At 38.5% G+C, this 18,334-nt stretch overlaps 1 protein-coding gene across 1 annotated transcript in view; it reads left to right on the top strand.

The window, feature by feature from the left end:
- bsna (bassoon presynaptic cytomatrix protein a) overlaps positions 1-18,334 on the top strand; it is a 148,476-nt gene that overhangs the window by 18,648 nt on the left and 111,494 nt on the right. The window contains exon 2 of the mRNA XM_044130082.1: positions 5,191-5,866. Coding sequence (XP_043986017.1) covers positions 5,191-5,866 — 676 coding nt within the window. The remainder of the gene's footprint in view (positions 1-5,190; positions 5,867-18,334) is intronic.

The raw sequence follows: 18,334 nt of genomic DNA on the forward strand, positions 1-18,334 counted from the left end.
TAATGAATATAAACACTAGAAATCCACACTGGTGTGCTGCTGAAACTGATTAGGAATGCATAGCGAACAAAAAAAGCTACATGGTCGATTTTTAAGTTTATACATCTACAAACATTTGAGGAGGGGAAATTATTTCTACTGAGACTGGTTTCAAAGTGGGCATTAGTCCGTCCAGCATCTTTTTTTTTTTTCTTCTCATCTCAGCCTCAACTTCATCATGTGTTTTCTGTTTAAGAAATTCACCACCTGCTTCTCTTTGGCAGAATCAGCCTGTTTTCGTTTCAGAGTCAGGCAGAAAGAGCAGTCGCACGACGACTCCAAGACTGTTGCCCATTTAACCAGCAGACTCTGCAGTTGAAAGACGCTTTTCTTTTTTCACCAGACGCTTTAGGTGTAGTGCTGCTACTTAACCCGTACAGAGCTGTAGTTGCCCTCTTAGTTGTAAGTGAGCCAGCGAGTTAATAACTCAGTGGGACGCTCATTGAGTTGGCTGGCCAGCTACTCGATACGCTGAATAATTTGTCTCCAAACAACCATCTCCAGGCTGGACAACAACCTCTTTGTGGGCTTGTTAACTAGCAGGTTTTATTACACTCATTCAGCCAGTGATCATTCTCAGAGTGAGGTCTATTGATTCAAGCTTAGAAATACAATTTATGCCTCCAGTTTCCTCCCTTTTTGCATGTGTTACTTACAGTCTGTCAGCGGTTGTGCAACCAGTGTGAACAGGTTTTACTTGGTTTTTAACGCCAAGGAGAGGAACAGGCACCTGTGTGTGCATGTGTGTGTTTGGTTGAAAAGGAGCAATCTATTACACACTGCTGGTGGCGAGAGCGTCTCCAACTACTGAGAGATTGTCCTCGAGCAGGGACATCTAGACATGTGTAAGTGTTGCTGTCATCTTATCACATTTATTTGTGAAAAAAGAGAAAGCTTCTCACAGTTCTCTTTGAATTCACATCTTTGTGCACCCACAGTTTGTCTGTTTTCTGAGCACCATTTATGCAAGTTTTATCAAAATCCGGTCATTCTTAGCCATTTCGGTTTAAACAGTGAGTAGACAAAAGTCAACAAAATCTTTCTTTGAGCATAATCATACTGTAAACTTTTTTTTTTTTTTTTAAAGGCTTAGAACAAAATTAAGAATCCCAGATTTGATCAACAATATAGCAACGGACCAAGAAACAGTTTCACAAACCGTGCAAAGAAAATGAATAAATAGATGATTGCTGAAAAAACCTTTTGAACCTTAGTCAATGAATTAGCATCAGTCTTTTTGTTATTTGAATAAAGCCAGGGTGGCGTATATATGCCACAAATACCGGTTGATCCTATTAGCTGTCTTTTACTCGCCACCTAGTGGTTTTGATGTGAACTACATTACCTTAATGAAGCAGGAAGTGGCAGCAGACCATGTAGTTTCTAGCTGACAACATTTGGAAATTGTCTGAATCTGAGGTATGTTGCATAGAGGATTTCTACCTTACTAGAGTCTTCTGCTATTAAAATAGACAACATAAAGGAACAATTATCAAAAATTATTTGTAACTTTTGGTTTTGCAGCATTTAGCAGCCATGCATTGTGGATGACGTCTTCAACTCCAAACTGGCAGAGTTCCTGACATATGCTTGTCTGTCTACTAAAGTGAGTCAATGAGAGACTCTCCAGGACATAACTGATAAAAAAAACCACATTGCCTGATCAAAAACTTATTTTGCACCAATAAAATAAGCTACAGATTGAACAAAATCAATATTAGTTTTATTCCTCATGTGCCTAATGTAGCTAATTAGCATTCAAGTGATCAAGCTTCTTTCTTTAGGCTTTGGATGACTTCAAAAATGCAAATAAATTATAATGTGTGTGTTCAGGGGTTAGGAATGGGCTGCACTTCTTGCTGACAGTGCCACTGCCACAACTCCAGACATTATGCCAACAAAGAAAATTTAATTTCAAACTTTTGAGTGTCAAGGCTGTTCTTTTGGACCTGAAATAATAGCAGTATTACTCAGATGACTCAAAGAAACTGTTAAATATAACCAGACAAACAGAACAGTGTCTAAAAATATGGCTGTCAGAATTTTGAAGCACCCTGCAATAGCGTTACATTCTGTGTTACACTAACATGTCATTTTTTTTTCTTTCTTTGTTAAGCATAAACTGTTGATGCAGACGAATTAGAGACCAAAATGACAGCTTGACTGGAGTACCAGTTCAACGCTGCTACCTTGCCGTTGCAATACCCAACAATCGTCTTCTATATTATGCACAATACACTTAGTCAACATGTATGTACTCATAAGTATGTGTTCATCTAGTTTCTTTCTGCGTATATACCCAGGAGGCATAGCGCCCATAGTAACTGCAATTAGCAGGTTGTGCCTTTGTTGTGAATCATCTGACAGATTACTACGGAGGAGAAAAGAGCATCGACTGCCAAGTCCATCAGTTGTTTGGTCGAGGAATAGACAGAAATGGCCCTACTTGTGGACTTTATTAATATTTTCCTACAGATTGCAAAGTTGTTGACGAAAAGAGATCTGAAAATGAGGACTGTGGATCACTAGGGATGTGAATCAGAAAAAAAGCAAGAAAAACAACAGGGAGAGTGGTACCGGGACTTTCAGTGAGGTAAGACCTTCCTGTAAGCTTCTGCAGTCGAGTGGAGAGACATAATTAGGTTTGTTTACAGCTAACAATTAAAATTTGCTTTGTGAAAGTGGATAAAAGGAAATATATCTGCTATCTAAACTACGTCAAACCTAGCAATGTTGGTAGCTAGCTTGTAAATCATAACTAATGCCCTGTAAAAGCCCTTCCCTCTTCATGCACTTCTTTTGTTTATTTGGTTTTTTTTGCTACCCAAAGCTGATGACTGGAGTTTGAGTCCAAAAAATGTTAATCACATTTAATTGATGACAAGGAAGACCTTCAGATTTTGACTCAGTTTGGATTATTTTTGGATTATGTTTTCTTAAATTAACTAATCTTTTCAAAACTAGACTTTGTGTTTACTCGGGTTATCTTTGTGTTTTCAAAAAATAAAAATACTGCAACATGCCTCCAAAGTTACTTTATCCTGTCTGGAAAACACATCAGCCCTCCAAAATCTTTATGGGCCTCATAAGATTTCTGAGAAGCAGTCCTTTTATTTTATTTTTTCCTCATGAAGTAGAAATACAATTTTCCTTTTGGGTGAGCTAAACAATTTTTACTGTGTGTGCGTGCAACTTAGACACCGGGTGAATATTCACGCTGGTGTGACGGGAGAGAAGAGGAGAAAAGGACAGAAAAATAATGGGAGGTGAGGCGGAGAGAAAGGAGGGAGGGGAAGAGGCAGATGGAAATAAATGGGCCGTACAAAAGCAATTCTGTCAACAGCCCTGAGTGGGAAGACATGCAGGCAGAGGAGGAATGGGAGAGGAGGAGAAAATAGATGTTTGGTTGGGCACACCAATAACCTAAATAGACTTGTTCTGCTGCAAGTACAGCAGTGGAATAAGGAACTTATACATCTTGGAGGAGGAAAACCTTGAAAATCCCAGTTAAACCAGTTTCCTATGGAAGCAGTTTTGTGTCAAACAAGAAACCTGTTTTTTTTTTTGTTTGTTTCATTTTATTGTTTTACTCTTTCTTGAGTAGATTAGTTTAACTTGAGTAGACATAGTTTGAACTTAGAAATACTTTAAAGCATCAGTCAGGTAAATGTTTTTAACACAACAACAAAAAAAGGGGAAAATTTTTACATTTAAAAGATTAATAATCCAGATATACTAATACATATACATTGCCTCGTGTTCTTATAAAAGTACATTACTTCTTGTAAGCGTGACATTTTCTGAAAGAAGTGTCGTGAGAAAAACGGCACGGGGGTCAGTAAATGTTCACGCTTCTTTTAGGGGTGGAAATGAAAATGTCAAGAGAGAAAAGGATTACGCTAAAGAAAGAAAAAGCAGTTGAACAAGGCCAGTGTTAGTGCCAAGAGAAAAGAAAGTAAAGAGTTAGAACATAAAAATAGTAAAAAGTCAGAAATGGGGGAAAAGAGACGAATATTTTACAGGGACAGAATTTGATGTTAAATAGATATTGGGAGAAGGAGGAGAAAGATTTCAAGTTTTTAGTGTTAACTGAAACATCTCTGTCCTGACTGCTGGAAATACGATCCATTCCTGATTAAAGATGATCTTGTTTTTCTGTGCGTGCATCCGGAGTTATCATTACAATGGTAGCGAGTCTGTTTCCTTTGTCATAGAGACGTAAAGCCTGGTAAAAACCATTCACTTTGCTTTGCACTGAGGGTCTGGTCCCTGATCTGATGATTGCTTCCTGGAGGCATGGACTGTGTTGGGGTTTTAAATTTTACCCCGTCGCTAACGTTTGCCCATGACGTGAGTAATGCGCCAGTTTGACGCTATGAAGCTTACTGGAAATTGCCTGTGTTATAAACAAACATCTTCCTCTGCGAAGATAGAAGAGCCGATATGAACAAGGCTACTGTTAAAGTTCATTAAATATTTGGAAGCGTGGCCGACATGGACTGAACGGTTTCTTGCACTTCCTCCGCTGCCATTGCTGAAACCGCAGGCGGACCACAATTCTAAAACAGCTCAGAAAATTGATGTTGTCATTCCCAACTTCTTATTCTGTTTGCTGATTGGCCCAGTCAGAAATTAAGCAGGGAAACCCACACAAGGGGAAAAAGCCCAGACTGTGCTGGAAGTAAAAACTATTTTCAAGTGGAATTGCACAGGAAGGTAATGGCCACTGTCTTCAAACTCTACCCCCCAGCATAGTGACCCTACTTTTTAGCATTCACAATTAGCTCTTATATGTTATTATAAGTGTGCCTTTTTTTATATATTATATCCACATGTGTATTTAATGGTTATTCAAGTAAATACCTAAAAAAAAAAAACAAAGAAAAACTTAGTTTGGAGAAAAAGTTGCAATATTGGTTGATGCGTTAAATCTTTGTTTTTTCCGGGGAAAAATAGATTCTTTTTTTATTACCAGATAACTACTAAATACTTTTGAGATTTGTAAATGTAAAGTGTCACGTGTAAGAAAACATAAGGGTGTAAATACTTTTGAAAGGCACTGCAACATAATTGGATGTGACTTCAGAGAATTTACCCAGATTTTAAGGCTATCTTTTGAGCATGAATTCTCTTTTGCTTCGTCTCTTTCAGAGGTCCAACGGGCCCGATGGGTAGTCCAAAGCCAGGAATGCAACAAGGTGGACATGGCGGAGGAGGGATGGGTGGAATGGGAGGAGGAATGGGAGGGATGGGAGGAGGAATGGGAGGGATGGGTGGAGGAATGGGTGGAGGAGGAATGAGTGGGATGGGAGGAGGAATGGGAGCAGGCATGGTGGGAGGAGGTATGGGGGGAATGAGCAGTGGTGGAGGAATAGGGTACAGAGCTGGAGAGCCGTATCGTCTGGCTGCTCATGACAGCTCAACCTCCCCTCGACACATGCAGTCCAGCCAAGGGTCGGGCATGGGGCAGGTCTCAGGATCCGGCCATGGGGTGGGTCACACTGCAACTGGCTCCAGTATGGCAGGCCACGGTGGCCAAAGTCCCGGTCAGCATGCCTCCCGCCGAAACCTCCAAGTCGACTTCAGTGGCTCAGGTGGTTCTCGGACGGGCCGGTCTCCTTCTGTGTCTCCTGACCGTGGCGTGACTCCCACATCGCCCTACTCCGTGCCGCAGATCGCACCCATGCCAAGCAGCAAACTGTGCCCAGTGTGCACCACCACAGAGCTGTCCAATCTACCGGCTGTACCCAACTACAACACCTGCACCCAGTGCAAAGCCACCGTGTGCAATCAGTGTGGATTCAACCCCAACCCTCACCTTACTGAGGTAGGTCACATTAGACAAGGCTATGCATGTGGGACAGGGTTCATCTGTGAGTGTAGATCTGTTTTGTATTCTTTCTACCACCATTTTATGATCATTTATGACAAAACTGAATCCACTAAGCAAACCTGAGCAGAAGTTTATGATTCACCCATTAAGCAAAAGGTGAAAACAATCGATGATTGAGAAATGTTAACATGAGACAGGCTGGATAAATGCTGCTTTGCTTTGCCGACTTTCTTTGCTGTGCCAGCAATCTAGTTTTTACTCTAATGAGCCTTAATTGAAGTAGGTGAATGAACTGAATGAATCAGTAAAGTGAAAAAAAAACACAAATTGGCAAAAAAGGGAAGGATGAAAGCCCCTTTGTGTGCATTTGTGATGGACTGCCAGTGCAAGGCCTCAGCAAGTAGCACTAATTGCATGCTAAACCTTTGTCAGATTCTCCATTAACGTGCCAAGGGGAGACATACAGGTTATGATAGTGTGTCGGTGTGAAAACACTGCAGTACTCTGCTTTCAAAACGAGAAGAAAAACAAAGTAAATTAAATTACATTTCAGCTAGTGAGAAAGTACCAGCTGATTTTTTAAATGTGAAAAATAGAAAAATCTGACAGAGCAATGAATTTATGCAAAGACACGACGGTCAAAATTATTGTGTGTCTTTTACTTAACTGTGGACATTGCAAATAAACAAAGAACAAGCATATTGTGGCATTCACATGTGGGCGATTGGCTATTGGAAATCTGTCCTTGGCAACTGGCAACTTGGCAATGCTAACTGTGCTAAATCCTCTAATTGCTGATATGAGATGCTGCAGTGATTTGAGAATGTCAACAACAGCCTTTGTTTTAAAATGTTTGTAAAATCCTCTTTTTCGGTGATACTTCTCTCACACAGTGTGACATTGCCTCTTCTTGCAATATTCATAATGCAACGCTCACTGGCAAGAAGGCTGGCAAAAGCATTTACATTTAATTTTTTTTTTTTTTTTTTTTACTGTTTGATGTATTTCATTCCAGATTAAACAAATAAGTCTGAAAAGGAACAACAAACACGTAACTGAGGTGCAGAATTATGGACTTTAGGATCAACATGAGAATTTCCAGGCAGTTGGAATGTCTGACAATTGTGTGACCTTTTTCCACTGTGATAATCTAAAGATTGGTAACAATATGAATGTTAAGGATTAATTTATTAGATCGCTGGTGTTTACATGAGCATGTAGCATGTACATTCACAGCTATCTTGGTTAAATTTATTTTCTTGCAGCTTAAAATACAGATTGAAGCAACATTAGAAATGCATTTCTAATTGTTGCTAAAGGTTTGTTTTCAAGTTTTTTTTTTGTTTGTTTGTTTTTTTACATATCCCTAAAAGGAAACATTTCCTTTAAAAAAAAAAAGCTCATTTTACATTTTGGGAGCTCATTAATCTCTATTTTTGTTCACTTTAGGCATCATTTTCCTTCCTGAAGTTCTAAAGTAACAAACATTTTATTTCATGCTGCAGGTGTGCTGCGAGCTGAAGATGTCAGTTTAGCGATTTAGGAGGATAAACCATGGATGTTGCAGCAGAACCGATGAATATGGATGAGGGATACTGAAACACCCACATGCCATGTATTTGCAAGTCATTTTCTAAAAGTTATTCAAACCTTGAAAAATAACAGCTGGGAAAGTGGCTGCAAAAGCATTACTCAGAAGGTTTATGTGTGCATACAGAGCGTTGCATTCTTTGGAAGTGGGTTGCGCGTTATCACTGAATTCTGTTAGCATTAAATCACAAAGGGTCTCTAGTGTTCAGCTTTTCAAAGCTGTAGAAAACTTTGAGGCAAAGGCTGTTTATGTAAAGTAAAATAGCTTGCTGTCTGCAGTAGGACTGAGTCTATTTTCACTTGTTGCCTTTGTGAGATTTGATTGTTTACACTCATCAGAATATAATGTAAAATTGCAAAAGCTGAAACAACCTGGTCGTATTTTTGTTCAATTTGGAAAACAACATGTGACCCGTGGATTCAAGACGTGACATAAATAGAAGTTCCTGAAGTTCCAGTTGAGTTAAATCGGCTAAGAGATCTGAAAAAAACAACACAAAATCCCAAGAAAGTCAAAAACAGATTACAAAAATGTATTTTTTAACAGAGATAATAAAATTTTAGAGGTGAAAAATGTGATGATCCATTTGAAACATGTAAAAAAAACGGTCAGCAGCTACAGACGGGTTTGAATGCTTTAACATAAGTAAAACTTTGTCTCGACGATTAAGAAAACATTTAACAGCTGCTCGACACACTACTTTACTATCGTTTAAGTAAAAACTGTTTTTACAATGTGTCTCATTTCTTACTAACTTCTTGACTTTACATACATGAAAAGCTGGAGATCTGAACTTTAGAGGTAGAGGATGGGGCGTCATATTTATATAAAAATATGTTTTTTTTCTAGGATTTAGCTAATAGAAAATATTTTTGCCGATTCTAAATGACCTAAAACCAACCAAGTTTACTTTCAGATTGTCACTCAGGATAGAAAAATAATAATAATAATAATAATCTAATTTCTTTATGTGATGTAAATAGATATATGGCTTCTGGTATAATTATGATAAAGGTCAAAAATTATTCATGGTTATTAATAGCACTCTTGTGCCCAGCATGGTGTTTTCCACTTGTGCTACTCTTTAGTGTCTCAGGTGCACCTTTTGGCAGCACGTCTTCCTCCCTGCATCCTGTTTGTCGTCCTGCAGACTGTTTGCTAATTTTAGACTCAGCAGGCACAAAGAGCTGCTCTGTTTATGTGCTTTTGATTAATTAGGTTTCGGGTGAAATCTGCAAACTGTGCTTTTCTCTCCCCACCTCTCTGATCATGCCACAGCTCTGTCACACACACATTTATAAGAGTGAACGTTTTAGGCTGCTTGTGTTGAATAATTAGCAACACACACAACATACAATTTGTGCTTTATCACAATTATTTAAGCACCACAAGGTTAATCATTAAGCCCCTCCCCCCAAAAAAAAATAAAAAATTCAGGGGAGCAGCATTCATATGCAAAATTATATATCTTGTTGGAAATATTTTTGGTTAAAAATAGTACATTTTATCTGACATGCTGCCAGAAACATTAGTCTGATTTAAAAAATAAAATGATTTATTATTTAAACAGATATCTTGCCAATCTAACACAAACTAAACCAGAGGGGGAAACGACAGACAACGCTGTAGACAGCAAAAAATGAACGAATGATTTCCTCCATCTCACTCTTCTCTACTTCCTGTTGGTCAAATCATTAAAACTTGGCAGACATTCAGAAACACAGGAGCCGTTCTTACACTAATGATTCAAATTAAAATCAACCAAATGAAAAGGTGCAACATTTATCATGTTTATCATTAACATGTTGGACTACAGAAATCTAAATTTTTGGCATCACAGCAATCTTAATCTCTTCCACTCACTCTTAGTTTTGTCTGAAAGCAGAAACGCCGTATGAATTACATGTTCAGGTGCCACAGGTTTTTCCTTGGTTATTTCCTCTTGTTCCACACCTCATTTTAGAAAGTGGGCTTATGAGCACAGCAGCACAAAGTCAAGAGAAAAATGACTTGTGGAAACACTAGTAAGAAAAATCAAATCAAGGAGATTTTTTTTAAGCTGCAAAACCACAAAATGATGCACTGAAGCTTGAGTCTGAAAGCTTCCACTGACATGTTGTTTAGTAATATTTTACAACAGACAAGGAAACTATAAAAATGAACTCAGAAGAGAATGTTGCTGCTTCCTAGAATTTCCTGGAGGTTCAAGCAGACGTGAGTTCATGGAGTTCAGACTGATTAATGCATCAGTTTTGCACATATCGTCCATAAAGTCATTCAAAGCTGGAGAGGCACATGAAGGTCATTATTTAAAACAAGTGTAATTATTTTTGCTACTTGACTGTGAGCTGGGAAAACATTTCCGACTGTGAGCAGTTGCAAGAAGATTTACGAGTAATAGCTCTTTGAAACAATTTTGCTGCAGGTTTCATATGTTTTAATGATCAACTGCTAATACTTTTTAACTCTATGCACTTTTTATTTCAACTTCATAAAAGAGGTTAAGTGAAACGGTGCAAAGTGTGTCCACAACTGAGAAAAAATGCTGCCTAAAGAAAAAGAAAAAAAGGTTCATGAATGTGAAATAAATGAATATTCTGTTCTATTCACCAGCAAACAGGCACTTGATAATTCAACATTTTCTGGTGAATAGATGCTTTTGTTATTTTTTTCTGTAGGTTGCTTTTTTTTATTACTCACAATCTCTCTGCAACAAAAGGTCTGCAAACATGCACAACAGGTTGATTCCTTCATTAAATAATGTACTTTCTATTTTTAAGCCAAAGTCTATGTGAAAGAGAATAAATTTTAATCCCATTATAGCCCGTAGACATTCTAAAATATATCGGGGAGATTTTAACTTCCTGGAAAAACGATCCTAATGAATCTTTTTATCCGCAGGCATGTGAACATTTAGCATAAATTAAACACTTACATTTTTTTGGTGCTAATTCATAACGGGGAAGGATCAGGGCACCAACTCTGACCAATCGGAGCAGACTTGACCTTTCTAGAGCGCTCTTATCTTTAAATGCCCCCTGCCACTTCCTTGATTTTACCGCCAGGTAAACCACGAGGGCAATTAAAAAGCATGTTTTAATCTTCTGTTGGGGGCAAGTTGTAGCTGTACTGCTGACTGCAGCCCTGTCCCTGAGCATCGTAATTATAATAACACAGAAATGACACTATTGTAATTACCTTTTACATTTCCCACTAGACATGATATATTTATCATCGTAATGTCAGTATCATCAATGGGAATGTAAGAGGTTGCTGATGGAGACCATTTTCTATGCGTGACCTTGGTTCCCTAAATGAGAGGTTGCATTTACATCTGAAAAGTTATCTTGCACAATTCTGTGTAAGATAATTATTTCTGGAAGGTATTAAGTACATTTCAGTCAACATTGCAGCCTGAGATAATATTAAGCAAACCTCACAGTGAAACTAACCAGAAATATAAAGGGTTGTTGTTAAAATAGGAAGTTGTTATTGCCACGCTCTTTAACAAATGCCTCCGAAAGCTTCCAAATAATTAAGCGTCCTCCTCTTTAGTTCAGATAAAATCGTTCTGTGGACAAAAAGCGTCACATAATTTATCGGTCTCAGTGGGCTGTCACTGCCAACGGAAACCTAAAATGAAGGCCTAACTCCAGACGTACAATAAAGTTTTATCTCGAGTGGCAAAAGCAATCATGAAAAATAACAACACCTTTCAACCTCACTGAAATGCAGGAAGAGCAATTTTCTGCTCTCCAAACCAACTTGCAGACAAAAGATGTTTCTTAGCTCTAGAGATGAAGCAGCCATCTCTACCTTACATGGATATATGGATGTTCTTTCTTTCCATCAGCGGTTTCACCTCGTTTTTCTTCATATAATTTGTCCATATCTCATGATGTCTCCTCCTTTTTCTAATTCTCCTAAGACCTATTTGTCTCTCACATTAGTGTTTTTCCTCTCCTTTCCTTTTCTACTTCAGTTTTTTTGTTTATTTTTTGCGAATTAAGCACAAGTCTGAGAGTAGACTGACACATTTCCATATTTCTGTACCAACCAGCAGACATTTTTTGATTTAAAAATCTACAACGTTCCTCATAAAAGGAACATAAAGCTGAAACCAGAAGTTTACATCTGCAGAATAAAAAGTCGCACACTCCTTGGTCTACCCTCAGTTCTGTGTAAGATAAATGCTTTTTGCTAATTAGACTAATGTGTGAAGTTTTTTAGTTAGAAGGTCAGTTTGAGCATGTAACAGGAAGTCAGCCATCTTGTTCAGTTCTCACCAAGCCAAATGTGAGGAAGTTCATCCACTGCCATCTGCTTATGTCATCGACTTAATCTGTAAATTTTGATTAAAATTTAGGAGTAGAAGTGTATTGCTGGTGTTTGTGAGGATGTTCTTTGTAAATGTGAGTTTTTGATCACACTATGAAGCCTCTGGGTCCAAATTCTCTGTGTATTTAGCCTTTGCTAATGATGCTAAGCTGTTAGCTCTTTTATCTCTGTTCTGCAGTTCTTTTCTATATTAAGGTGTGTACGTTGTCCATCAGCAGAGCTAATGAGGGAACATCCTGACTCAAATATTCCTTCGACTGGCATTGGGCTTACTGTTGGACAAAAGGAGAGCAGAACAGTGTTTCTTCAAAGTTCCCTACGTCCATTTGTCTCAATTGCTTCACCTGTTTTCCGTTTTAATGTTAACACTGTTTCTCTGTCACTTCTGGCCACACCTCAATTCATCTGCCCCTTCAGCTGCAGCATAACCAGTTAATTATTCTCACCTGTTCCCTGTATGCATGTTATCTCTCATTCCCTCTGCTGTTCTTCGGCCCTTTGCTGATGTTTCTTGTGGTCCTCTGATGCCTTGGCTCTCCTTTTAAGTAAGATTTGAGCTTTGTTGTTTTTATCAAACTACACTTTCCGCGCGATTTTGCCACTCCTGTTTGCATTAGGGTGCCGCGTCTCTTCAACTGCTGACAGATGTAGACAACAGGAAAAGGAAAGTAATAAAAGATAGCACATGATTGGGTGTGGGAGCCTCGAGAGACCACATTAAAACCAATCTGCTGGAAGAAGGGAAAGCTAACGTGGCAGATTTGGGTATTCCAGGTCTTATATCTGAAAATAAAACCTTTATAGGCTTGTACTAAGTTTTTTTTTCCGTCTTTACATAGTTTAGTGCTGGTGTTGTTGTTGTAATGTCTCAGAGAAATGCTGGTTTATTTGGTGTTAAAATCAGTTATTGTCATAAAAAGATGCAGGATTTTTTTTTTTCCCCCCTTGAAACTAAAAGACCTTAAAGTTGAACTGTCTTGGGTCATTCAGCATGACTTTTTGTTAATCCCAGAATAATAAGTGAAATATTTATTTTAATACTTTATTTAAAAGAGATTTACATACACTTCATTTATAGTATGTAGAATTGTATGTTAAATTGTATTACCCTGTTTTGTTGGCAACACTCAAATATTAATTAAGATTTCTAAAACCATTTTATAATTGTTTGACTTTTAATTGATTGATTTTCCTTCGTGATGTCATCCATTATGAGACGGCCATCCCAGAAACTTAATGGTTTTCTCAGGTTTCTTCCTTTTTCTTCAGAATGTAACAATTACATTATATTTTAGTGTTATTAGACCAAATAACATGTTTCCAAAAAGAAAAGTCTCTGTATGCATTTGCTAGCTGCAATCTGTTTTTTTTTTTGTGTTGCTGTGGATTAAATGCTTCTTCCTTGCTCAGGAAGAAGGTAGGTCCATTCCAAGGAAGGAATTAGGTTCATTTCGATACGTAATTAATTTCCGTCTGGATAGTGACACACACCTAGCAGCCTCATCAGGAGGTCTGTTTCTTTTCTTGTGAGGGTGACTCATACATTTTGGACCAAAACATTGCTTGGATAAGACTGTGTGAATGGATGAACATGGCACCTTTCAGGTATTTTTAAGTTTTACCAAAAGATGAATTAGGATCGTGGCGGTCGTCAGAACTCTTTCTGAAATCTTTGTTTGTTTTTTTTATAACCAGTGATTTCATAGAAGAGCTCGGTGTGTTTGAGGTGCTTTCCCCAAAATCAATCGACAGCCGTGCCTCCGTTCACCGCAAATGTTGTGAAGAAACCTATCAGAAGAAATCATAAAATCATCTGAGTTTTCTTAGAGTGTTTAAAAGCATGTTAATCTTACTTGACGTAAACTTGTATATTAAAGGAAAGTACTTGTAAGAAATCATCTTGCTTATTATCCTGGGATTTGTCAAATACCAGCATAAACTGCTTTAGATGTTCAAGTGACCGTTTTCCAGAACCTTTACTAGATTTTATTTCTGACAAAGTCGACCCACTGGGACGAACATGCCTAGCCCCACCTTTGAAAACGCTCTAATCTTTCCAACTAGATGCACTGAAACTCTGCAGTGTTATTTACATTTCTACTCCTATTCTTTCTCCAATCTTATTTCTTTTCCTGTCATTACACACAACTTCAGGTCTTACAATCTGTCTTCAGCTTGACAGGTATTGAATGTAACTGTTGCTATGGATACCGGGTCAGTGTCTCTGTCATCGCTGCTATGTATGTTTGAGACGGTGTAAGCTGAGCTGGTGGGTTCTGTGTTCCCATGTGTAAAGCACTCTGGACACGGGAGCTAATGTGTTAGCAACAGCATCACCAGAGCCACAGGAGAACAGCATACATGGAGTCACAGCAGCAAACAGGAGCGCACAGTAACTACAAAGCATAGCAAGCGCTCTTCTTCCATTTAATGTTTTTAAATTCTTACAATCTTTAATGTTTGAGCATCTCCTCTAAATGGATTGTGTAAAAAAAAGATTTTAGGAATCTCACATCACAACATAAATCCAGATAAAATGACTCAATTTGGCTTCATGTTTTCATTTTCTTTCAGCTGGCTTTTAAAACTTCACTTCTGGCTAGTTTTATGAAAACGGAAAATTCAAACCATCAGCAAAATTTCCACCATTTTTTACCTGACAGCTTTTTATTGCTTGTGAACTTCTTTACACAGAGGAACAGCTCTCTACCTCAATGGGGATTGGACTGTACATGTTTTTTTTTTTTTTAGGTCATTAGAATCAAAATTTAGGCTGGAGTTTACCTGGTTTGATTTAGCAGAAGGTATTATTAGTAAGACATAAAATCCAAAATCTAAAAACCAAGGTTGGAGTGCAATAGGACAAGAAAATCAAAAAGCTCAAAGTTGAAACTAAAATGGCAGCAGATCTATTGAGAAAAGTGTGTTGCCAGGTGTCATGCTAGCACAGAAACATTAGTGTAAACAGGAGGATCTGACGAGTAGCAACCCAAATAAATGAGTATAAATATTGGGAGGAGTGATTACTGGAATGGGGAGCAGGTGTGACTATTTGAATGGGACGTAACGGATGTGAGTTCAGAGTGGAAACTGAGGCAGTGAGGGAATCTAACCACAGGGAATGGCTGAACGGAAACGAAAAACCAGAGAAAACAAAGCAATCACCAAGCAGGACTTAGACCAACACAGTTTAAAAAATAAATAAACTCTGCATCTACATTCTAGTAATAAACACTAAAATACAAGTGGTGCCACTGTAGGTGACCATTATGTCAATGCTGCCCGTTTAAAACCAATCACAGCGAAACAATGCCAGGTAGATTGTCTCCCAGACTGATTTTACATTTTCATCTGAGCCATTAGCTGTTTCAGCTTACATTTGTAGTTAAACAGAAACAGAAGTTGAAAGAGGACAGAGCAAAAAAGAAGCTAACGAGGAAAAGTCCAAAAACGGTTGAGCTGTTGTTGCCCTTTCGTCTGTGTCATCATTTTTAATAACCTCCTGATAGCCGTCCCTGACAAATACACCACAAATGGAGCTTTCAACAGTATTTGTTTTGCAAACACATGTTAATCTGTAGGCCCTGTTCACACTAACTGCTAGCAAGGGAGAGCTTTACAGCAGTGGACCTGGTTACAGCCTGTTTGCTGTAATCCATTTCCCACTGAAGCGCAGGAGTTAGTGGTCCATCGTAGGCCTCTTCAGGATTATCTCTTTACGTGGCCCAAAGGAAGTATCACAGTAACTGGCTTGTGCTTGTGCTGGTCCTTCGCCTGCTCTGTCCCTTTAACCCAGAACGTTGACAGGTGAAGCCAATGTGATGGCAAGAGAAAACAGAAACGGGAAGTAAAACCTGGTCAGGGGTGATCGGTGTGATTTCACTATAATACTTTTACTATTGTGATTTAGCTTTTAATTTTTAGCTCCATCTGTGTACAGATATAGGCCGTTTATTTGTACAAAAATGAACATTTGCAGTCATGCACCACTCTGGGTTGTTGAATGAATAAGAAGTCATCTCAAATTTCCCCCACTCTTTTCTGCCATATATCCCAACTGTTTTCCTTTAGTACTGTAATCCAATTATAACTCTCTTCCTAATCCGTAATATTCCTGCTTTTTACTCACATCTAATGAAGTTGACTTTCTTTTCTTTGTCATTCCTAACTCTTCCCATAGCCATGGCTGGATTACATGGCAGAGAAATAAGAAGTCGTCTGTCTTTGTGTATGCTAAGGATCGGTTCTATTCTGGGAAGGCAGAGACGGGGAGAATTTAAGGGACAAGGGCTCTCCCTCCACATGCATTAACCATGAGAACAGAGCAGCAGAGAGGCTCCAGCCAGTCGACGGGAGAGGGGCAGAGGGAGAGGAAGACGCATCAAGCTGGCAGCACACATTTAGAGGCACTCGCACATCCAGTGTACAAAAACCACCCTGATTCAGGCACAGAGCTATTAAAGCATCTAGTCACATACAAGCATGGGTTTGTGTGCACTGACTTATTTCACTCGCATAAATGCAAACCTTTACAAGGATGCAAGCTCAGTAGTTCGCAAGAAGTTGATTTTAAACAAGTAACAGCGTTTTCTGGCACTCAGTTTCCGTCAGATAGGTGGCACCAGATGGAAAGTACATAGTGTGAAAAGACACGATAAACAAAAAAGGAAGCAAAGACACCAGTCACACAGGCTCATTTCACATCACCTCATATTATCTCTGTGCTCCCTTTGCCAAATTGTGTTTTGTTTGTCCTCCAGCACTGCTTTCTGTACGCCAAAAAATTCAGCTTGCTGAAATTGCAGTAGATGCTAAAAAAGGAGTCATGCGTGCAAGAGCAACTCTGGCATAAAGTCTGTTGCAGGCCCACATGAAGGCTGCTGATTGGACAGTTGTTGAGCCCTGACATCTTCAAGTAGAGTAAACCACAAAAAGGTGGGGTTTTCTTTTTCTTTTTTTTTTCTTTTTTTTAAAGAAACTGTTCACTGTGTACTGTATCCAAACATTTTTATGGAGCAAAGGAAGTGTAGAGGGAAAGAAAAATACACAAGCAACAAGGATGACGATGGAATAGACAGGATTGTGAGGCGAGGCCCAGTCAAAGGTTTGTGTTAGATTCACAAAACAGCTGCAGGAGAGTCAGTGGTTCAAGAGCCACAACAGCAGGACGATCCCAAACGAGAAACAACGTCCGGAGGTCGTATTTGTGCTGAGCAGAGAAAAGGACTGGACTGCTCCAAAGTCCTCTTTTCAGTTGACACTATATTTGTCTTTAAAATCCTGGTCATGGGTGTCGAAGAGCAGGAGCTTCTTAAAGAGACGGAGGCTCATCTCAAGGCATCAAATTGCAATGTCAAATTTCTTCTATGTTTACTCTATGCAGCATTTTTGTAACAACTGAAGGTAAGATCATTACTTAATGGTGCTATGAAATACGTAGTTTACCACTTTAAAAACATGTATCATTCCAATTTAATGATGTTTTCATTAATATAATTCACAATCATCACAATGATTAAAACTAAGCACATTAAGTACATTGCTTTGTGTGGAATTGATTTAGTTTGTAGGATTTTTTGAAAAATAATTTCATTAATGTTTTAATTTATTAGAAAAGAAAGTTTTTGCCGTAGAGAGTTAAACCTGCCATTAACCTCTCGAAAGCGACGCAGGTGCAGATGGAAGATCATTGTGAAACGTTAAGCATCAATGGTTTTTTTAAACAAACATCCTCTATCCTTGAATGAAATCGGCTTTTGATTCTTTTTCAGAAACATTGAGGTTTGAGGTAGGCTGATGACGCAATGTGATATTTATAATTGTAATTACACCCGACAAGTGTGAAAACAGAAAATGTTGATTAAAAAAAAGAAAAAAAGAGAGACATCCTTCTTGTTTTGAGGATTCCCTGCAAGGCTCAAAGGCTCAAAGCAGTCCACTGATGGCCATTCATGTTCCTCTCCCTCACACCTGAAAATCAATCAATCAATCAATCAATCAAACTTTATTTGTATAGCACATTTCAGCAGCAAGGCATTTCAAAGTGCTTTACATCAAATCAAACACAAAAACACAATGCAACATAGAATCAACAATAAAAACACAACATCAAGTCAGATTCCGTCAATAAATTTGCAATTGATTATGTTTCAAATACAACTCTAAACAAATGGGTTTTTAGTTGAGATTTAAAGGAAGTCAGTCTTTCGCCTGTTTTACAGTTTTCTGGAAGTTTGTTCCAAATTTTTGGTGCATAGATGCTAAATGCTGCTTCTCCTCATTTGGTTCTGGTTCTGGGGACACAGAGCAGAACCAGAACCAGAACCTGAGAGTTCTGGAAGGTTAATACAACAGCAGCAAATCTTTAATGTATTGTGGTGCTAAACCATTCAGTGATGGTTTAGCACCACTGAATGTAAAATGGTTTAGCATGTAAAATCAGTCCGGTTTAGCAAAGAGGCCGAACGTAAAAGGACAAGTGGACAGAAGTTTGAGATTTGATGGAGAGGGAGGAACTGGATGTTGATGGAAGT

The sequence above is a fragment of the Gambusia affinis genome, linkage group LG01, assembly GCF_019740435.1.
Source record: "Gambusia affinis linkage group LG01, SWU_Gaff_1.0, whole genome shotgun sequence".
NCBI lineage: Eukaryota > Metazoa > Chordata > Actinopteri > Cyprinodontiformes > Poeciliidae > Gambusia > Gambusia affinis.